Source organism: Microtus pennsylvanicus, chromosome 17 (assembly GCF_037038515.1).
Source record: "Microtus pennsylvanicus isolate mMicPen1 chromosome 17, mMicPen1.hap1, whole genome shotgun sequence".
NCBI lineage: Eukaryota > Metazoa > Chordata > Mammalia > Rodentia > Cricetidae > Microtus > Microtus pennsylvanicus.
In genome coordinates this window covers 37,107,002-37,130,168 of record NC_134595.1, presented here as the reverse complement: position 1 = coordinate 37,130,168, position 23,167 = coordinate 37,107,002, and the positions used below count along the sequence as shown (strand labels likewise).

General features: G+C 44.4%; 1 protein-coding gene across 1 annotated transcript; it reads right to left on the bottom strand.

Moving 5' to 3' along the window:
• Positions 1 to 13,122: 13,122 nt before the first annotated feature.
• On the bottom strand, positions 13,123 to 19,930 carry Cxcr2 (C-X-C motif chemokine receptor 2). Its single transcript, XM_075951878.1, has 2 exons — positions 19,854 to 19,930; positions 13,123 to 14,272 (listed from the first exon to the last, which is right to left on the bottom strand). The coding sequence occupies exon 2, from the start codon at positions 14,252 to 14,254 to the stop codon at positions 13,175 to 13,177; it is 1,080 nt and encodes a 359-aa protein (XP_075807993.1). The 5' UTR covers positions 14,255 to 14,272; positions 19,854 to 19,930; the 3' UTR covers positions 13,123 to 13,174.
• Positions 19,931 to 23,167: the final 3,237 nt, after the last annotated feature.

The following is a 23,167-nucleotide window of genomic DNA, read 5'->3' as shown; positions in this document are numbered from 1 at the left end:
AGCATATGTAAATCTATAGACAAAAGTTTCTGTCCCTCCCAGTCCCACAGCTGTTCAGTCCCAAAGAAACACACAGGGGCTTATATTAATAATAAACTGTTTGGCCTATTAATTTGGGACTATTAACTAGCCCTTACAACTTAAATTAACCCATAACTCTTGTCTATGTTTAGCCATGTGACTTGGTACCTTTCCTCAGTAAGGCTTTCTCACTTTGCTTCCTCTGCTTCTGGATGACGACTGCATCTCTGCCTTTCCTCTTCCCAGAGTTCTCTTAGTCTGGTTGCCCTGCCTATACTTCCTGCCTAGCTACTAGCCAATCAATGTTTTATTAAACTAATAAGAGTGACAAATCTTTACAGTGTACAAGAGCATTATCTCACAGCATAAATCGATAAATGTAATCCATTATACAAACAAACTGAAAGGCAAAAATCACGTGAACATCTCATTAGATGCAGAACAAGCCATTGACAAAAATCTAATGCCTCTTCCTGATAAAAATTCTGGAGATTTAAGGATACAGGGGACATTCCAACATAATAATGGCAGTTTACAGCAAACCTTTAGCATCAACTTGAATGGAGAGAGACTCAAAGAATTCTACTAAAATCAGGAACAATACAAGGTTGTCCACTTTCTCCATACCTATTCAATATAGTACTTGAAGCCTTAGCTAGAGCAATAAGACAACTGGAGGAGATCAAAGGGATACAACACCTACTCAACTCATTGAAGACGGAGATGGCAAATTGGTGCCTACATAAAGCCTTCACCCCTATATTCCAGTGTTTTTTGGTACAGTAACATAATTCTGCATGCTCTCAAGAGAGGAATGCAAATGCCAAGCCAGCCACAAATCGTTTATCTATATTGCTCTACTGCCCACAATATATGCTAGGGCAATGGTGGCACAAAGCTTATGGGAGTAACCAACCCATAATTGATTTCCCTTAAGGTTCACTTTATGAGATGGAATCCATACCCAACACCACTTGGGTGACCAAGAACCTGAGAGTAGATAGCCCAGAGACCTAGCATAAAGCCAAATAATACTGGTTTAATAAAAGAAAAATGAAGTAGTGTTAAAGTAATTCCTGATGATGTTCTGCTATACTCATAGATCCGTGCTTTGCTCACCCATCATCAGAGAAGCTTCCTCCTGCAGCAGATGGGGACAGGTATGAGATCCACAGCCAGACATTATGCAGAGAGTGAGAAACCTTGGAATATTCATCCCTAAGAAGGGATGTATCCATCAAATCCCTCCCCTCAGAGCTCAAAGAACCTCATGGAAGAGGAAGTACAAAGAGTATATGACCCAGAGGGGATGGAAGACACCAAGAAAACAAAGCCCCGCTAAATCACATATGCAAAGCTCATATTACTGGGAAACCTCCTTCAGCCAATGACCTTTGAGATGCTGGACCAGGTTGGGCATGGCCTTCAGTACCAAAAAAGTGTGAGCTCATGCACCTGCTCTCTCTTGGCTGCTGGATTTGGTTCCTGTTCCCTTTACTATACTCAATTCAGAACTAGTGTGGGACTACATCTGGCGCCCAATGTGGGCATGAGCCCACACCTACAGGAAGTGGCTCATAAGGTTTGCACATGCCTTTTTCCCCACACTTCACTCCCTGGCCTACTAGCCAGGGCATACTTCCTGCCACTGCAGCCTCTCCCACCTGCACCCAGACTGCCCTGCACACAGCATGCTACTGCAACCTCTCTGGCCACCCACTCTTTATCCCACCATGATCCCCACAGCAACACATTCACCAGCCATGCCCAGGCCCTATTTGTGGCTCTTGACTGCTGGCAAGCTTTGGGTTCCTTGATATTCTGGCCAACTCAATCCTCTTTGTATGAATGCACTGCTCTTAATTAATTGATTAAGTCCAAGGTGAGTTAGGTACTGGAACTTGCCTTCCACTGCCGGTTGTGTGCTCCTTGCAACTACAACAGCTACTGCCCAATAAAGATTATTACATCTACAACAACTTACTGAAATCTCATAATGAAGATAAGTATAAATAAAATAACTATCTAGAAAGGATCACTGCTTTTCCTCTTTTCTGCTTATATAAAAAGGAAGGTTTTAACTTTAACATAGTAAAATTACATATAACAAGTCAGGTATTAAGCAAGAATTACAGTTACAACATTTATATCTACTTTATCTTTTATCATAACAAAGGAAAACTATAATTATAACTACCTATTCTTCAACTCCATCAAAGACCCCAGAAGGACATAATATTTCCTAAGTAAACAGGAAGTACATTGTAAGCAACTTTCAAAACTCTAGAATTGACAGAGACATCTCACTGCCTGGACAATCACCCAAAGTTCTTCTGTAACATTGCAGGCACCCATCTTCAGCCTACTGGCTCATAGTATCCAGCAGAATTTTCATGAAGCAGGAAATTTCAAAGATGGTTCCACCTATATTGGCAGTTTGTGTTCTGCAGAATGTCTGGCAAACTCTTTCATGAAGCAGGGACCCTGAAGGATCATCTCACCTTTAGGCAACTTAAGTGGTCATTTTCCTGTGGGTTCTGCATCTCCAGTTCATAGAGCATAACATCAAACAGTCCAGGCAAGATCAGTCTCATGCCCAAATGGTTAGCAAATTCCATAAGTAGCCTCATCAGTGCCCATCATCCTCTTGAAGTAGATTGATGCTACCAGGAACAGATGAGTCTCATTGTCATAAAAAGTCCTAAGATCTTAAAACATTTTAAATGCCATATTCTGTAGGTCTTTGAAAGGTTTGATGATTATCTATCTAACTGAAATATATCTCTATATATCTAGAAAACCTAACTAACATGACTACAAGCTTGACTATTATAGATGGCTATCTATTAACCTATATTTTTAAATTATATATTACATTTTTAAATAAGCTGCACAAACACAATACCGTAATCAAGAGCAGAAATACAATATAACAAAATTTACCTTAAATTTGTATTAATAAAGCAAGATCCACACCAATACAAATCTCTATAGCATATGACATATGAGGACAGGCCATCTGCAGGATAAAATTTCATTACCTGACTATATATATATATATATACACACACACTGCCCAATATAATAATAGTCACAACTCACTTAAAAATCAAAGCTGGCTTTGGAGTTGGACAACGACTGTCCTCCTCTAAATCTGAGCATGTTGTTCAAAGAAAAACTCAGAGTTTCTGTCTCATGTCAGGAGCCATCTGGTATGGGACAGAAAGAAGAAAGAACTTAGGGAAAAAATTTACTTTTCTCCATACCTATTTTTGTCTATATTGTACGTTTCTTAAATATATGTTTAATGCTTAAGTTTTCCACAATGAACAATACATTTTCCTGCAATAATCTTTGAAGTTTCCAGGAAGAAGATGATGCTCCACAACATTGACTCTACCTGGTTGGTATAATGTTATGATGTTGATAGTGTTACTTTAAGATCAGTTTTGGGTACCAGCTGCCGAAGAAGGTTTCAACTTGGTTAGTTGAAATGGTGCACCTTCTTATAACATTCTGGCCAGAACTCCAAATAAGAACTTCAGAAAAACCCTATTAACTACTCAGAGACTATTTGCAATTATACAAGACAGCAATCTTAAAACTTAACCATCATTTTAGTTTTACATAATCCTATAAAAAGAACATCACCCACATGACAGCTGGAAGCAACTCTAGACAATGACGTTCCCTCTCCAAACAAAGTTTGTCCTCAGGATTAGGGACATCATTTAGGAGTTGATTATAGCTGGTGTAGAGTTGGGGTTAGGGTAGACATTTTGTAGGCTCAGGGATCTCACTTGAACAAAAAGGAAATTGAATGGGATAATAGGTAAATTAGTATAAGCTTATTTACATTAATAATAATAATGAATAATAAAGTGAGTACTTGTGAGCTATTATTTATAGATAATTTACATTGTTATAGATTTGGTATATTGATACAAATTATATTTGTTATATTGGATATGATCCCATTTCTGTTTACAATATTTGTACACCTACGCAGTTATTTTGTCATACTGTATGCGTGGTGTTTTACCTCTACTTAAGACATTTTATATATTGTATTTTGTATATTGATACATTTTAAAGATATATTTATCATATTGCTCTATGCATTTTTATCTTTGATCAAGATACTTAAATATTGTTTACATTTGAGATTATTGTCCTCATTTGCTACACAGTTGTTTAAAGATTGTTTAATATTCTACTATAAAGTCTTAGTCTTTAAGCTACACAGGTATTAAGTATTATAGGTTGATAGTTATCCACGTTCATCAAACTTAGACTAATCAGGTTCTTTAAATGCACAGAGATGGTATTCCACATAGATAGGTAATCTTCAACCACTTCAAAGACCTGTAGAACATGGCATTTATATAACTTAGGGCTCTGTTTGCATGAGACACAATTGCTCCTGGCAGGACCAATCTATTCCCAAGAGAATGTTAAGCACTGAAGACACTCCACCTGGAGCTTGTTTTCTTCTTGGCAAAACTGGCCTTTGGGCAAGGAACTGCCCATGCCTCAACCATTGACAAAATGCACAGTGTCCAAACTGGACAAGCAGGATACAAGAAAAAAGACTACCAAACCTTGCCAAGACAAGGTAAGACAGTTTAAAAAAATTTCCTGCCTCTAAAAATGGTCTGTCAGTTATTCTAGGCCTTAGCCAAAATTGGTTGCTCCAACAATGCAAATGAGTCTTTGGGTGATTGCCCAGGTAGCCAGTTGTCTCTGTCATTTGCTGCACATTTTGGAAGCTGTTTGAGTTCACTTCCTGCCTACTCAAGTAATATGAACTGCCTTCTCACGTCTTCAACGAGGTTGAAGATTAGATAGTCATAGTTACTTTCCTCTCATGACTTAGCCAAGCCATTTCTAAAACAAGACTTAAACTCCTTAGGATAGAATAATTATTAAAACATTTAGCATATGTTTCTTGCTTAATACTGTTTATATTGGTTCTAATCCTAATTTTTATACTTGATATCTGTTCTTATTATATATAGTTTTGTATTGGGTTTGGAAGTCTCTTATTTAGATAAAAGGGGGAGGTGCTGGGGAACCTCCTTCACTCAATGGCCTTTGAGATGCTGGACCAGGTTAGGCGTGGCCTTGCGTACCAAAAATGTGTGCTTACGTGCCCACTCTCTCTTGGCCACTGCATTTGGTTCCTATTCCCCACTTGTGCAGAGGACTGTTATCCATGAGTCTGCCCCCCTAAATAAAGAACCCTTTATTATACTCAATTCTGAGCTAGTGTGGGATTACTCTATTCATGTTCACCTACATCATATGAACTCACAGAGACTGAAGCAGCATGCACAGGGCCTGCATGGATCTGCACCAGGTCTTCTGTGTATATAGTATGTCTTTCAGATTAGTGTTTTTAATGGGATTCTTGAGTGTGCATACAAATGAGTCTTTGATTCTTATGCCTTCTCTTGGGCTCTTTTCCTTCTGTTTGTTTGTCTTGTCGAAGTTCAATGTGATAGTTTTGTTTTATCTTATTATATTTTATTTTGTAATATTTTAAAAATAAATGAATGAATAAATGAATGACTAGCTTGAGCTACATAGTTAGGTCTCCTCTCAATCAACTGCAATATTGTTTGATTAAATATTTTTACACTGCATTACAAAATGTGATTCTCTACCTATAGTGCAAAACATACACAATTTGGATTTCAGACTTAGAAAACTTTTATTACATGTATTTAGTGTGGGAAGTCAGGTGATAATTTGAAGGAATTAATTCTCTCTTTCTACCATGTGGGACCCAGAGATCAAACTCAGTTGTCAGGCTTGGTGGCAAGATTGACTCTCTTTGGTTTGGCTCTAGATATATAAATAGCGGCAAGTCTAGTTAGTGGATGTTGGATTCTGAGTCAGGATTTGTAGGGCAGCAGCTTCATGTCTAGTTACATTTTTAAAATGTTTATTTATATATTTGTATATGTGTGTAAAGATTTGTGTTTAGGAGTCAGAGGTCAATTTGCAGAAGTCAGTTGTCTCCTTCCATCTTGATTATGAGGAAGGTCTCACTTGTTTCTGTTGCTATGATACATATTCATACTTCTGGCTTGTTTGCTTCCCATTTTACTATAGGACTGTAGTAGTGTTAGGATTACAGACAAGAGCTATTGCATTGGGCAAGGAAAGGAAGGAAGGAAGGAAGGAAGGAAGGAAGGAAGGAAGGAAGGAAGGAAGGGTCTCAGAATCAAACTCAGACCATCAGGCTTGTGTAGTCAACACTTTTACCAGCTGAGCCATCTCAACACCCTGAGGTCTTAGCTGAGTTTAATTGGCCATGCCATTCCTACAGTGCTGCTTGGGTTTGTTTGTTTCCCCAACAGCATCCTGGTCGTCTGTTTTTAAGTTAAATATCAGGAAGGGCACCAGGAAGCCAAACAAGGGCTGAGCCATGGTTTCCATTCTGAGGTCCTTCTGAGAAGGTCAGTTTCAGACGCTGGCCAGAGTTGGCTCTCACAGTCTGTTTCTGGCTTGGGTCCACGGCAGCCTTGGTGTAGGTGCAATATATCCACAGCTTGACACCTGTAACTTTAAGAGTGGAAGTATTTGGCATGTTTGGTGATGATTTGGCACATTTTGTGTAGTGCCGGTCAAGTCTTTCAAGAACTGCTGGGATCCAAAATGTGTCCATACTCTTGGAGGTCTTCCGAGTCCTTTTGGAACAGTGGAGGTGGGTGGCCAAACATGATCTCAAAGCTCTCCCCTCCCTAGCTTTTTACTATTGTGCTTTTGTTGTTTGTTTGAGTCAGAGTCTCATTAGCCCAGGGTGGGTTTGAATTTACTATATAGCCAAAAATGTTCTTGTAGTCCTATTTTTTCTGTATCACCTCACTGATGCTTCCATTACAGGCATGTGCCAGTACATTTGGCCTCATCTCCTATTTAATTTTTTTTAGGCTTTTTTCGAGATAGAGTTTCAGTATGCAGCCCTGGCTGGCCTAGAACTCACTATAGAACCAGTGAAACAACTGGTCTACAGACCAGGCTGGACTCACTCACAGAGACTCTCTTGCCTCTGTCTTTAGAGTGCTGGGATTAAAATTGTATGCCACTATGCCTTATTCCTCCCTTTTAAAACACAATTATTTTATTTTGTTCCCATATTAGAAGTTACTAGTGTGGCAGGGAGACATTTTATATGTTTTTCTGTCATTTGTACCTCACTAGATCCCACCTGGACCCTCATTTCCTCCTGAAACCCTGATGGAGTTATCTTTTGGGTGACTCACACTTTGGGAGGAAGATGGATGCTAAGAAAATAATTAGAGAGATGTGTTTGGGGGCAATGGCAGAAGGACAAAGAGTAAAAGAGGCCAAACGTGAGACAGACCACCTGATAGGAATCAGGCTTCACCTGCCACTGGGTCAGCTTGGCACAGAGCAAGTTTGGAGGGGAAGCTGGCCCAGCTGTTGATGGCCAGGGGAACATGTTTGACATCACACTTTGCAAGACCCTGTTGAGAAATCAGTACTGTATCCGGCATCCTTTTCTCTGGGAAGGTAACTTGTACAGAGTTGCTGGGGGAAGGGCCTGAGCATCTCCATACCACTGCCACCCTTCCACAGATGCTCTCCCTTGGGCAGCTGGAGTGGTCAGGGAGGTTTCCAATCTTCAAATGGCTAGAGTGTTAGAGACTGGAGATTGCAATGAGAGAGAGCATAGGATACATCCCCAAAAGTGAAAGTGTCACCCCACATACACTCTAAGAGGACATTTCTTGTCGGTTGCAAAGGAGATCCTTCAAGCCAGACTGCCACCATTACCATCGGATCATCTGTGCCCACTTGCAAAGATCATTACTGCTGTGTTTCTTGACTGTTGACCTTTCTTCATAGAAGGAGTGGACGGGAGGGTCGTGGGTCCCCTCCTAATATGTTGCATGCAATTCTGCCTAATTGAAGACAGCCCCAGAGAAAGGCTAAAATATACAGACAGGGAAGGACTAGGGGAGGAGGCTTCACCTACAGTCATAGGAGAATCTTCATCAACACTGGGTGTAAACCTTCCAGTGTGTCTGCTTTAGGGTCATCTATGTTCCTGCCCATAACCCCTCACCTGCTGCTGTGTAAGTAATGGACTCATAGGTTCCCCGGGGTGAACTTTGGTGGAATCTACCTCTGTTTGTCACTGAGACCCTAGAAGGAAGGATAGAGATCGTTTATGTCTCCCTCAGGGAGGAATGCTGCGGGATATTTGTACACCATGTGAAGGTGTATTACTGTGATTCGTGTGGTAAAGAGATGAAAGGCCAATAGCTAGGTAGAAGAAAAGACTAGTTAGGATTCCTGGGAAGAGAACAAAAGGGAGATGCCAACAAGACGCTAAACAAAGTCAGACGCACAACATTGTGGAAAGATAACAAAACCATGTGGCAAAACGTAGATTAATATAAATGCATTAATTTCAAGTTGTAAGAACTAGTTGGGAGCAAGCCTAAGCTAAGGTTGATTGCTCATAATTAATAAAAAGTTTCTATGCCATTATTTGTGAGCTGAAGATACAAAGGAAAGTCCGGCTATGGAGGAATTTTTAGCAACCGTAGTTCTTTCTCCATCGCTTTTGGTCTGTGAGTTTTAAACTTGAGTCTAGACACCAGTAATGTAAAAATGTAACAAAATAACCATTTTATTACATTTTTATTCATCTATTTATTTATTTTTTTTTGTGTGTGTGTGTGTGCAGGTTGTATGGAACATGTGGAGGTCAGAAGACAACTTGAAGCAGTTAGTTCTCTCCTTCCACCATGTAGTCTCTGGGATCACTCTCAGGTCACCAGGTTGGAGGGTAAGTCCTTTTACCCACCGTGATCGGTGATTAGCCTGTGATGGTTAACACTGTCACCTTACCAGGACCGGGAATCACTAGCAGACAGGCCTCTGAGCATGCTGTAAAGATTAGTTGATTGGGTTAACTGAGATGGGAAGACTCTACATAAAAGTTGGGTTTGGATTCTGGACCTCACAGGAAGGAGAGAGCCAGCTGAGCAGGAGCATCCAGCCCCCCCTTTTTTTTTTTTTTTTTTTTTTTTTAAAGATTTATTTATTATGTATACAACTTTCTGCCTCCATTTATACCCACATGCCAGAGGAGGGCGCCAGATCTCCCTACAGATGGTTTGGAGCCACCATGTGGTTGCTGGGAATCGAACTCAGGACCTCTTGAAGAGCAGACAGTGCTCTTAACCACTGAGCCATCTCGCCAGCCCCCAGCCCCCTTTTTTATCTGATTGCGGATACAGTGTGACCGACTCCTTCAAGTTCCTGCTGCCCTGACTTCCCCATCGCGGTGGACTGCACCATTAAGCTTTAAGCTAAAACAAACCTTTTCTCTTCTAGGTTGCTTTTCTTTGGGACATTTTGGCACCAGAAAAGTCATTAAAATAGCGTTGAGATTCAGCACCATGAAAAAGAAGAGAAAAGACTCGTCATTTGTGTTTGCAGTCAATCTTGTTCGGGTATCCTGCCTCCCTGTCACAGGCAGACACCCATATAGCTGCTCTTCCATAGATTTGCCTTCTCTGGACATTTTCTTTAAAAAAGAATCACACAATATGTCATCTTCTGTTCTAGAGTCTTTCATTTGGCATACCCTCCCCCAGCCCAGGCTGGCCTAAAACTCACTGTGTAGGTCAAGTTGGCATGAAACTCCCAAGTGTTAGGCCTGGAAGGTATGAGCCCCCAGAACTGGTTGCATGTTGTCTTCAGTCTTATTCATAAGCCAGCACGTTCAAGGCATCCCGCAGTGTGGATATACATACGTTCATAGCTTTTCTGGTCATGTCCCTAGAGCTGGATATTTTGGTTGATTCCAAGCTTTGCCGTCTACACACAATGCCATGACAAACCCTCCCCATGGAAATTTTGTGAGCATGTCTGCTGGACAGATTTCTAGAAGTGTGATTCCTGGACTAGAGAGTGCGTGCGTTAAAATAGAAATCGGTCATCAGCCAGGTGTGGAAGTACACACCTGCTGTCCCAGTGCTCAAGAGGCTGAGGCAGAAGATTGCAAATTCAAGACTGGCCTGGTTTACATAGCTAGACTGGAAGCTGTCTTGATTTGCTGAGTAAAGGAGCCCATCCTGCAGAGACTGGGAATGTCTGTGCAGAGGCATCATCAATTCAGAGGCAGACTGACTGGGATCAGGACAGAGATGTTATTGTAAGTATAGGAACACAGTTCAGAAGCCAGAAAAGCAGGTTCAGAGTAGGCAGATCTAAGCAGAGAAGGACGGGGACCTTAGACAGTCAAGGCTCAGAATGCAGCAAGGAAGAGAAGAATCAGCAGATCAAAGACAGCCCTGGATTTGCCCTTATCCTGGTGATGCTCTGACTGGTAAAGACTTTGTGTCAAGACTGCTCACACGAGGTGGGGGTGGGTCGGCAACCTTCACACCAGTATGACTCAATCTCGGCTTCTTTTGCACTGGATTTTTGGTTCTTCCTGTTTTCTGTGCACACTGGCATTCCCAGGCCTTGTTGGAGGAGCAGAGAGCACAGACCTAGAACAAAGGTGAGCCTGCACTTGGCCCCCTCTCTTTGACAGTCATCTTGAGGACTCGTCTGACCAGGCACTGCGCTCAGGCAGAACAGCACCTGTCTCCTCTGGCAACGATATGTGTTCTTCAGCATTTCCATCCTGCTGAATCAGAGGCACAGCTGAGTCATGCTTGTTTCTTGTTCCTGATTCTGAGTTCAGGGCAGGGCCTGGCACTGGATGGGCGTAGGGTAGGGACGTGATGCTGATTTACTATTGCCTGAACATTTTCGTGAATTGTGAACACTGTCTGCTTTGGAGCCTTCTTATACCCTCCTGCTCAACCTTGCTGAACTATAGGGTTCAATCTTTTTCCTGTGCCCATAATAGGCTGCTCAGAGACAGGGCCCCTCTGACAAACCCTTCAGAGACAAACCCTGTTTGTTTGATGCACTGCTGTGTCCCAATCCCCCCAGCAGGTCTGTCAGTCACTGTATACCGAGGAAACAATGATTTTAGGGATGGGGATACAGCTCAGTTGGTAGTGTGTTTGCCAAGCATGTACCAAATCCTGGGTTCAAGCCCAGCTCCATATAAACCAGGCACGGTGGTGCGCCTCTGTAATCCTAGAACTTGGGAGGATCCTTTGATCAAGTTTCTGCCCAGTTATATAGGAAGTTTCAGGCCAATCTTGGGATATGTGAGACAGTCTAAAAACCTAACTCCACCCAAGCTCACCTCTCCCAGCAAAGGAAACAAGAATGACTCAAATCCTTTGTCTCCTCCAATAGGTTACAAATCACTTCTCCACTCTGAACTAGTGCCTGCTTGGCAGCCTTGGATGAGGGTGGGTGTTGGAAAAGGGAGGGGCTGGGTAAAGAATTCTCAGTGAAATTTGCTGCTGGAGCTTCTGTGATCTCCTGGCCTCCCTGCTTCTCCAAGGAGATGAGCCGGTGACTTCCAACCTGTGTCTTCAAAACCTGTTCCTGAGGCTTTTGAGGACCGTTCCATCCAAGGACCTAGGAGCACCGGAGGAAGAATCCGGTGCACTTTTCCCTCTGGCGATCCATGTTCAGCCAACGCAGGCTAGGTTGAGCACAAAGGCGCAGCCAGACAGGGACAGGCAGGGTTCTGTCTTCATCTTCTCACTCAGGGGAGAGTGAGAGGACCCTTGCCACCAAGGCTGATGACCTGAGTTTGAGTTCCAGGAGCCATGTGATGGAGGGAGACTAGATTTGACAAGTTGTCTTCTGACCTACACATGTGTGCTATCCCCCCCCCCCCACACACACACGACAGAGACAGAGAGACAGAGACAGGGACAGACAGAGAAAGACACAGAGAATGTAAAAAAAAACAGTTAAAACAACACAAATTCCCACTCAGGTCTTTTGCTCACTGTTGCCCAGCCTCTGCTTGGAAAGTCCTGAGACAAATACTCAACTCCAAGTGATTTATATAGTTTTAAAAAGACATTTAATGATCACACTTTACAAGAAATTATAATGTACATAATTCTGCATTGGTTCAGTGGTTAAAGTAGACTTAGATTTTTTTTTGATAAACTGAGGTAAAACATATATAACAAAAATTACCATTTTAGCCCCCCTCCCTCGCACTGGTTGAGGCCCTAGAGTTCAAGCCTGAGTTCTCAGAAACGTTAAGTAAGCACTCCACCAGTAAACAATGCCTAGCCCTCATTTTAACTTTTTTTTAATGCAGTGGCAATGCACACTTTCACACTGCTGCACAGAAGTCAGGACTCGTCCATCATCCTAAACTAGAGCTGTGCCATCAAACACAAATGCCCCACCCTCCGTCATCCAGCCTCTAGCCATCACTATCTGATTATACTTGGTACTTCTTAGTTGTGTAAACTTACAACGTTTGTCTTTGGGGTCTTGTTATTCCGCATGGAAGCATGCTTTTAAGGCTCATTCATAGGCAAAATGGGTCAGTTTCTTGTTCCTTTTCATTGTGGGATGGTCTCCTGCTGTGTGCATACACCATGTTTAACTTACCCATTTATTTGTGGGCCATTATTTTAGCTGTTTTGACTTTTGACTCTTTGAATAATGCTGCTGTTAGCATCAACCTACAAATGTCTGAGCCCTTGCTTCCAATTCTTTTGGGTGTCTATTTAGAGGTGAACTTGATGGATTATGTAATAGTTCTATATTTAATGTCTTAAGGAAAGCGATATGCTGTGTCCCACTGTGCTGGGATACCGTTCAGGTCTACCAGTAAGGCGAAAACTTTCCCTTTCTCTACTTCCTTAATAACTCTTTCTATTTTCTCTCCTCCTTCTCTACTTCTTCCTTTTATTGGTAAGGACTCTGATGGGTAGGAGGAAGTATCTCACTCTAACTCTAATTTGTGCTTCTTAGAAAAGAGTATTTGGGGTCCAGTGTTAGGATGGACCAACTGCATCAGTAGGCTTACAATATGGAAGGAGTGAACAGCCAGGGTAGGGGTTCTAAACTCTGCAGTGGGGGCTCTGGTAAGAATGTAGCCTCTGTCTCCCTGTAACTTTGAAATGTGTGTGGGTAATTCAATTCAGATACTACAGTCTGTGTACGTGAGCCATGCTGAAGGACAAGAAAGGACCCTGAAGGGCCACAGTGTAGGTGGACAGGCTTAGAGGGTAGTGGAGGTGTTCCCTGAAGAAGAGCCAACAAATGAAGGCCTGCCCTCCTTGGCTAAGAACTCCTTGCTGATAAGGCCGTGAGTAGCCATGATCTTGAGGAGCCCATAGCGGAACTTCTGGCCAATGAACGCGTAGATGATGGGGTTAAGGCAGCTGTGCAGGAAGCCAAGAATTTCAGTGGCATTCAAGGCCCTGTCAATGTCATTGCGGCGCTCACAAGTCTCCTGGATCAGTTTGGTCCTCATGAGGGTGTCTGCGAACAGGACCAGGTTGTGGGGCAGCCAGCAGAGAAGAAAGACGAGCACAACGGCAAAGATGACCCGCATGGCCCGGTGCTTCTGCCCCATGTGGGCCTTAAAGAGCGTGCGCAGTGTGAACCCGTAGCAGAACAGCATGACCAGCAGCGGCAGGAGGAAGCCGAAGGTCTGAGGCAGGAAGCGCAAGACTATCCTCCACTTGGTTGTGTTGTTCCCTGCATCTTCATAGCAGACGAGGGTTAAAGAGTTTGCCCTGACGGTATTACGCAGGATTAAGATGGGCAGGGACACAAATATGGAAAGTATCCACATGGTGATGCATACAAACTTGACCAAGTGTCTCTTCTGGATCAGTGTGCTTGTGGCGTGAACGATGGCCAGGTAGCGGTCCATGCTGATACAGGCTAGTAACAGGACACTACTGTAGAAGGTGACCTCCTTCACGAATGAGAATATCTTGCACATGGCTCTGCCAAAAGTCCAGCCCTTTACCTTGGACGCAGCCCAGACAGGCAAGGTCAGAGAAAAGAGCAGGTCGGCAATGGCAAGGTTCAGCAGGTAGACGTCGGTGACAGAGCAGGAACTCCGGTTGTATAAGATGACCAGCATCACCAGGGAGTTTCCCACAAGGCTCAGCAGGGTTACCAGGACATATATTGTAACCACGGCATATCTGTTGATTTCTAAGGTCTCTGGGTGGCATGGGGCAGCATCTGGTAGAATGGGGGGCAGGTCAGAGCTATAATTGTAATTATCAATTTCGCCACTGAAGAAATATTCAATGTTGAAATTCTCCACATTGAATTCTCCCATTTTGAGGTAAACTTAATCCTGTCAATAGAGGAGATGATGGTTACTACATAGCAAAGTGACCCTGTTTCTTGTCTTTCCAACCAAGGAACTAGGATGTAAGGATTTGTTACATTGGCTTGCATAGAACAAGGAAGACATTTTCCCCTTCAAATTTTAAGATGATAGCAGTAAGCGTTTGAGACAAAATAGTAGACATTTTTTGGGGGGGGATAAAGATTACAGTTCTCTTCAAGACACTTTTTTTCTTTTTTTCTTTTTTAAATATTTATTTATTTAGTATACAATGTTCTGTCTGTATGCCTACAGACCAGAAGAGGGCGCCAGATCTCATTACAGATGGTTGTGAGCCACCATGTGGTTGCTGGGAATTGAACTCAGGACCTTTGGAAGAGCAGGCAATGCTCTTAACCACTGAGCCATCTCTCCAGCCGGACACTTTTTTTTTCTTGAAGTAGGGTCTTGGTTGGCCTCAAACTTATTGTGTAGCCAAGAATGTACAAATGCATTATATACATGTGTGAAAATGTTATCATTAAGCTCACTGTTGTGAATAAATAAAATATACTAATAAAACATTACATATAAAAAGGTTAATTGGAGAGCACACAGTTTTACAAAACAAATCACAAAATTTACAAAAATCATTTACAAATATTAAAATAACAATAAAAATAACAAAAAGTGGGGCTGGAGAGGCGGCTCAGTGGTTAAGAGCAGTGGCTGCTCTTGCAGAGGACTCAGGTTTGGTTTTCAGCACACGTTTGTAACCCCAGTTCCGAGGGATGAGATAATCTCTTCTAATCTCCTCAGACACCAGACATGCACATGGTATACATACATACTTGCAGTTGAAACACCCACACACATAAAATGTTTTTAAAAATCACTTAAAAAAAGAGTAACAGATATGGGTTGGAGGCGGAGCTCAGTGGATAGAATGCTTGCCTGCCACACACATAGTCCTAGGCTGGATTCCCAGAACTCAATAAAAACTGAATAAATTGTGGGAGAGCACATGCCTGTAATCCCAGCACTCCGCGTACGGGAGGCAGAGGAAGGAAAATCAGATGATGACTTTGACTGCAAAGTAAGTTCAAGTCTAGCCTAGATCTTATGAGAACCTGTCCAAAACAACAACAACAGCAGCAAAAATCAAAACAAACAACAGGTTGGGGAAGTGGAGGGGAAGTGACTTATTGAGTAAAAGTGCTTGCTCTTCAACTTGACCACCTGATTTTAGTTGGTAGCTAGATCTTGGAAACCAGGGAATAAGCAGGGCTGTGAGTCGCTCCCAGTCCCAGGCAGCAAGGGCAGGCTGGATGTTCCATAAGGAGACCACGAAGGCGGGATGCAAGGCCGACAATCAGAGGAGAGGGCCAGGAGGAACTAGCAACACTCAGTCGCGGGCAAAGGGACGAGAGTGCTGTTTGTGTCTTAACGTGCTCATTTCTAGAAGGGATGCGTTAGTGGCCGAAGGGACAAAGGGAAGGATAGGAGATGACAGTTGAGTTCTGCTTTGTGCAAGGTTACCCTTCGTCCTCACTAGTGGCATAATTGGCCCCTGTTTCCTGGGGGGGAGGGGAGAAGATGAGGTCCAGAGAGGCTCAGGAACCAGCTGCGCTCACAGGGTTGGTCCTGGTGCTGCTGGATTACAACTCTACAATGCTTCCAGTCTAACACTGGAAGATCATACCTCTTACGTTAGGTAAGCTCAACGCCTAAGCATTTTGCTTTATTATTCCTCCTGAGGGTTGGCTATATGCTAAGCACATATCGTACTCTAGAGCTACGACTTCATGTATATCTAAATTCTTGAATTATCTTTCAGAAAGTGTGGGCACAGTCCCCTCTTATTGCTTGGAAACTTGGGCATCACCATCTTTCGCTACTCCTTAGGTTGCAAATTAACAAAAAAAGCTATTGCTGGAATGGTAGCCAGACATCTTCAACTGAGTGCCCTATCGTGGCCTACGGGATGCAGTTAGGAGCTGCTGGATTGAATGGAAGTACCAACTCCTTGGCACACTAGCCCAGAAACTCCACGGGTGGGATGGTGCAAGAAAAAAATCAAGCATGAGGGAACTTTACGGGCCCCAAACATTCAGTTGATCTTTTCGATGACAGATAAGCCAGTCATTTTACTACAGCTCTGATCCTCATTCTCTTGAGAAACACAGTCCATAAATGCAGGGGTGTGGGAGGCCCAGTGCTGGGTGCATCTCCACACCCATTTGAAGCCCAGGCAAGGACGGTAGGCAGACTTGGGAAGGCTGCAGGTAGTGGCTGGGCTGCAGGTAGTTCTAAGTAGTTTTTGGAAGATGTAGGAAGGGGGTCAGGAGTTCTTCCTCTATGGTAAGGAGGCCTAATGTTTAGGGGTCCAGCCACAGAGGGGGAAATACCCAGGGTCAGGCTAGGCATAGAGGGACAAAGAGAGAAATTCTAGATAGTAATACAGGGTGTTCCAGACTCACCAGCATGCTAACTTTTCTCCTGTGGGGACACCTGAGCTAGGCAGCTGTAACCTATGAAGAGCGGCGGTAGTGAGAACTGTCTAGAGGAAGTGAGGGGTGGATTAGATTGCCCAAGCAGGGGAGAAACTCCTGAGGGTGTGGGACAAGTTTGATGACTTGAATATGAATTCCTAGCCGGGTCCACAGATGGAGTCATCTTATGGATTTAGAGAGTTCATATTGGGAAGTGATCCAATAAGTTTTCCTAGCCTGTCTCCCCAGGTTTCAGTGGGGGAGGAAACAGGCCCAGATAAAGGAAGGGGTTTGCTCAGGACCTTACCTCCCTCTGCTAGGATCTCAAAGCCACTGGCTCCTGCAGCCAGGGTCTGACTCCCCCTACTCCAGCAGCTCCAAGTGGGCCTACCTTACCATTCAGCTGTGCTGTTTCTCTCTCTGTTTTTTTAAGCATCTATCTATCTATCTATCTATCTATCTATCTATCTATCTATCTATCTATTATGTATACAATATTCTGTCTGTGTGTATGCCTGCAGGCCAGGGGAGGGCACCAGACCCCATTACAGATGGTTGTGAGCCACCATGTGGTTGCTGGGAATTGAACTCAGGACCTTTAGAAGAGCAGGCAATGCTCTTAACCGCTGAACCATCTCTCCAGCCCTCTCTTTCTGTTTTAAGCAGGGCAGTTCAACCACGCAGCAGAGCTGAACACCGAGGTCCCAGCACTTGCAGCCACTTTCTGGTTTCTGTCTCCCCTAAACTCTTCAGAAGCACCCAAATTCTTCGTCCTTTTGTTCACCTCTGAGTGGCTTCACCTGACAGGGGTCTCCAACCCTTCCGGCCTTATCTTTTCCTTTTCTCCCAGCCGCCGGTGCAGACCACAGGCCCAGTTTTGGGTGCTGCTGTGCTTTCTTGGCTCGTCTACTTGGCAGTGAGTTGAGGATGCTGACCCACCCTGGGAGCCAACACCCTCACCTTTGAAAACAGCCTTTGGATAAAAGTGATAAAAACATTGACTGTTGTGGAATATTACTTTACGTAAAGATGTGTTACGTTTGTTTGTGCTGCATTTGTTTAACCATGTAAAGATGTGTCGCTGTGCCTGCCTGAGGCACCTGATTGGTCTAACAAGCAGCTGAACGGCCATTATTTAGGCGGTAGAGGGATAAGCAGGGCTGGCGGGCAGAGAGAACAAGTAGGAAGAGAAACACAGGCTTGAGAGTGAAGAGGGGGAGAGAACAAGGAAGAAAAAGAGAGAGATGCCCAGGGCCATCCAATCAGGCGGCCACCAGACAGACAGACAGACATGGGGTAGGACACAGAATTTCCATTTCTTTTGGAAGGTAAAAAGTCCTGAGGCAAAATGTAGATAAAGGGAAACAGGTTAAGTTTTAAGAGCTAGTGGGACAAGTGAAAGAGAAGGTCGAGCACTCATAACTAAGTCTCCATGTCATGGTTTGGGAGCTGGTTGGTGGCCCCAGAGAAAGCCTGCTACAATGGACGCATTTTGAAAAGGAGACACCAGGAATGTATCTTGTCCCCTCTGCTAGAGATTACAAACGAAAGGGTTACGAAAGGCAGAGTCATGGGCATCCATTATCTGCATGCCCGTGGGACAGTGCTGGAACTCCACCACCTCTCATTAGCCGCACACCAGAGTCTGAAGTGGTCTACCCTAGGGAAACGGTCTTTGCATCCAGCTTGAGCAAACACTCCTAGCATTTGTCTGGTTTCTTTCCCCCGCTGGGGAAGAATGAAGTGATCTTGGGCCAGTGGACTCTAAAGCCTGATAGTGCAAGAATGGTTACTCATGGGTTAGTGGCAGATGCGTGTGACACACATATACGTACACACACACACACACACGCACGCACACAAGCACACATATGTGGACATGCATATATGCACACACAACACAGCGCTAGCTTGTCCTGTGAGTCTTAGAATGGAGATAGAATTTCTACGGATGGCTGTTCTTTTCCATCCCACCTCAGTTCGGTCCGGGAGAGGAGCAAGCCCACCTCGTTTCCAGGGCTGAGTCCTGGGAGCACCTTCACAGGCTCTGGCCTGGACAACAGCAGTCATGTTAGCTGTAATCTGGATGACCGACTGGCTTGCAGCCTCCCAGGCTTCTCACCATTTATTTTATATTTCATCCCTCTCGTTAGTCTATGCAGTCGGCACGTTCTGGGTGAGGAAATTAGGTCCCAGGAGGTGAAGCAACTCACCGCGAGTGACACAGCTGGACTGGGCTGTGAACTTTTTAAATCGATTCTAAAATCTGCTCTTAAGTGTTCTTTTATCAAATGCCACAAGGAGCAGGCTCCCAGCCTCAGCCAGCCTCAGGTTTCCACAGGTCCTGCTCTTTTCAGACAATCAAATACCATTAGTGTGGAAAAGGAGCCCAGATTGGACATTTCTCAATCACCCACTTCTGTTTTTTTTTTTCTCCTCCTATGTAGCCTAAGCTGGGCGATGTGAAAGCCCGTATTAAAGTTTTATTTTGTTTTGTTTTTAACAAAGAGTTCTAATCTTGGTCCTGCCCTCAGGGGTCAGGGCAAGAACATCGTCTGTCCCTGGGCCCTGGTGTTCTCCTAGATGACGCTAGGCTGTTCCAAATCTTCTCTGCCCAGAATTGTAGCCACAGCTCATTTAACTCTAAATGAAAAGTAATTACAATAGAGTAGAATTTATCTCACTGGCAGTTGGGGAGATGAGTCTGTCAGCAAAAACACTCGCCGCTTGTCAGATGATCTGACTTGGATCCCTAGACCCGTGTGAAGAAATGATTTCACAAAGTTGCCCTTTGACCGCCACACAGATTCCGTGGTACACATTCATACACACAATAACTTTTAAAAAAACTAATTTACTTAATTGGCCATTATAGCTACACTTTGAGGGCTCGATGGACACCGGTGACCAGAGGCTTCCGTATGAGCCAGGGCAGATATGGTGTGTGCCTATTGGAGAAAGAGCTTTGACATAGCCCCGGCTAACTGAAAATGGAGATTGCAGCTCTAAGGTTATACAGTGCAGTGCGCCACTTCCCAGGGCTCCAGGAAAGGCAGAGTTCTAGGTCCCATCTACCCGAAGTGCATTCCCAGACAGTGACGGATCAGCTCTCCTACCTGCAATCGCTCCACAACGCTGTCCTGAGTGAAGCAGCCCGGCCTCCCTGTGCCTCAAGGCTTGGAAGCAGTCAGGGCTGTTGGACCGGCAGCAAGTGAAGCCGCTGTGATGGGGAAGCTTCCGACCTGGGCTACCGATGGGGAAGTCCTGGAGGCCCTTGGGACCAAATGTCCCACCCCCGAGGGAGGTGTCCTACAGAGGAGTAGCTAATCTGTTCTGGGACTCTGACTTCAGGCTCAGGTTCTAACTGGGGATTCTGCGGGAAGCCTTTGGGCTTTTCATGTCTTCCGATGGTTTCTGGAGGAGACTGCCAATCTGAAGGCAGAAGTCAGCTTCCTTCCCAGACTATGCCTCTTTTTTTTTTTAACAAGGAAGATGTGGGCACCCCCAGACCCCACTGGTGGACTTGTCTGAACTTGCACGCACACTTCCTTCCTTCCTCTCAGGGTCAGCAAGAGAACGGGTACTTCTGTTTCTCGTGAGCCCCTGCCCTGCCGGGGGACCCGAGGCCATCTCCCCCGCTGAGAATCTGCCTTCTGGCACAATTGGCTCTCCCCTTCACCCTGAATTTAGTCCTTCTCACTGTGTCTCAGAACCCTTTGCCTCTGTTATGCCACCTTCCTTTCCACAGTTGCTCACCGTACTTCCCTGCCTCTTATTTGCCGCTCCAGAGGGTTTCTTTTCCTACTCTGTGAATGGGGACCAGTAAGGCATGGGTTGGCTGGTGGGGAGGGTGCCTGGCAACCTTTTTCCTTCAGTTAAATTGTTCTTGTGTTGGCAAAAGAGTATCTCAAGACAAGCAGCCTCAAAATGAGACAAGCAATACACAAGCGCATACATAGAACCTGGAACTTTCTCTCCGCTCATCTTTTCCCATGGTGACTACCATCCACATTGCTGAGACCAGGCTATACCCTATCTTAAGCTACTCCATATTGTACAAAAAATCCATACATGTAACTATTTTGTCTGCATATATGTATGTGCATCACACGCATGCCTTCCTGATGCCCTTGGAGGTAAGACAAGGATGTTGGATTCCAGGGAATTGGAGTCATAGATGGTTGTGAGCCACCAGATAGGTGCTAGGAATTAAACTCAGCTTCTTTCCAAGAATAAGTGTTCTTAACTGCTAAGCCCCACGACAGATATCTTTGAGTGTATATCTTTCCAGATTTTTCCATATAAATACAAATGTGTTTTTTCTTTCCTTTTTTCCTCAATAAAGATAATATTTTATTAGTTGTATTGTCTTGCACCTTCACAAAGTGTCATAGACATATCCTATGTTAGTGTATAAGGGCTCGTACCTTTTCAGTGACTGTTCAAATCTTCTCATCTTTGATCATTTACCCCGACTTTCTCTGGGTGTCATTTGCTGCTGAAAGACCCCTACTTAGCAGCATTAAGTTAGCAGCAGCAATAACGCTATTTTACAAGGCTTGAATTTTTGAGCAATATAACTGAAAGCTAGGACAGGGGAGTTCAATTTAGAGATAAGGGTGTTGGCCAGCTTAGGGGCAGGGGCGTTGAGCTAGGCAAGATATCTATGGTCAACCATCTGGACTGCCAGCAGGGTACTTGGGGTCCAGAAGAAGAGTTGTACCCTAGATGGGCCGAGTCAGCATGCATATCTGATTTCTTGGAAACCACAGAACTGTACTCAGTTTGAACCCGAGCCTTATTCAAATTGCCCAATCAGAACCCTGTAACTATGCCTCTCGCTTCTGTTCCCGCGCTTCTGCTTCCCTACCCTATAAAAAACCCACTGCTCCAACCTGAAGGTGCGCAAGTCCTCCGAAAGACTTGTTGCCCGCAGGTACCTGTGTTAACTCAATAAACCTCTTGCTGTTGCATCCGTACGGGTGGCCTCGCTGTTCCTTGGGAGGGTCTCCCCAGACTGAAAGGCAGCCCACCTTGGGGGTCTTTCACTGCTTAAAAGTTGTCCCAGATGGCTGTTCCTGGATGTCTTACCTGGACCTTTTTGTCTTTCTCTGTCAGCTCTCTGTGGTGAGTCCACCTACCTCTGTGGCTTCAGTTAGTACCACCGGTCAACGTCATTAGCACCTGCGTTCCCAGCTTCTCTCCTAAGTCCCAACGTTGTGTGTGATGATTACCTGGAGTCTCCCTTAAGCTCCCCAGATGCTGCAAACTCAGTATGTACAACACCCTAGAGCAGTGGTTCTCAGCCTTCCTAACGCTGCGACCCTTTAGTACCGTTCCTTGCGTTGTGGTGACCCCAACCATAAAATTATTTCGTTGCTACTTCATAACTGTTATGAATCATAGTGTAAATATTTGACATGCAGGCTCTCTGGTAAGTCACCTCCTGGGGGTGACAATCCATGGTTTGAGAACTGCTCTTCTCGCTCTGCCACGCTCTCTCCTGACGCCTGTTCTGTTACCTGCGCCTCTGCCCCAGCTGGCGACGTGTGCGCCCTCACCTCACGTTTCCCCTGCTCTTCTTCCCCTTCCCTCTTGCCTATCTTCTCTACACCACCTTTGCTGACAGGGTTAGGCAACACTTCATCCTCTCTCCTAAACTACATCAGTAGTTAGTTATGCAACAGTTGTGGGTTCCAGAGCTGGGGTGGCTGAATAGAATCCACTAACTGGTTATAAACTCACAGCAAGCAATTTGATCTCCATCGGTCTTAGTTTTGCCATTTATACAATGGGCGCAATGAGAACACCTACTGCACATGGCTGTTAAGGGGACCAGAGGAGTCTCTATGAAGCATTTAGAATGGTGTTCAGCACCTCCTCCTCTGTCTCCTTTCTTCCTACATGATGGCTGCCTCAAGTCTTTGCCTTCAATCTCCCATACACTCTGCTGCCAGAAAGATCTTTCTAGAAGATAAATCTACTCAGTTCATATGCCTCTTAAAAAAACTTTGAGGACCTTCAACAGCCTCAAATGAAGTCAGTCCTGACTGGACACTTGATACCCTTGTGGCTGACCCCTATTATTTCTGGCTATACCTTGAATTCCAACCTCTGAGAACCCTGTGCAGCTCCCTAGGGGTTGTTTTATTTCTATGGGGGCCTTGGTGTGCACTCTCTTTCCTTGGATACTCTTCAAGCCCTCTGATTGGATTCTCCTTTTTGTTTCCACATTTGGTTCAGGTTTTGTGATCAGACATCTGGCTGTTTATCCCTTTTTTTTTTTTTTTTGGTTTTTCGAGACAGGGTTTCTCTGTGGTTTTGGAGCCTGTCCTGGAACTAGCTCTTGTAGACCAGGCTGGTCTCGAACTCACAGAGATCCGCCTGCCTCTGCCTCCCGAGTACTGGGATTATAGGTGTGCGTCACCAC

What these genes read in the sequence shown, in the direction of transcription:
- Cxcr2 (XM_075951878.1), bottom strand. Translation starts at nt 14,254, where the DNA reads ATGGGAGAATTCAATGTGGAGAATTTCAACATTGAATATTTCTTCAGT.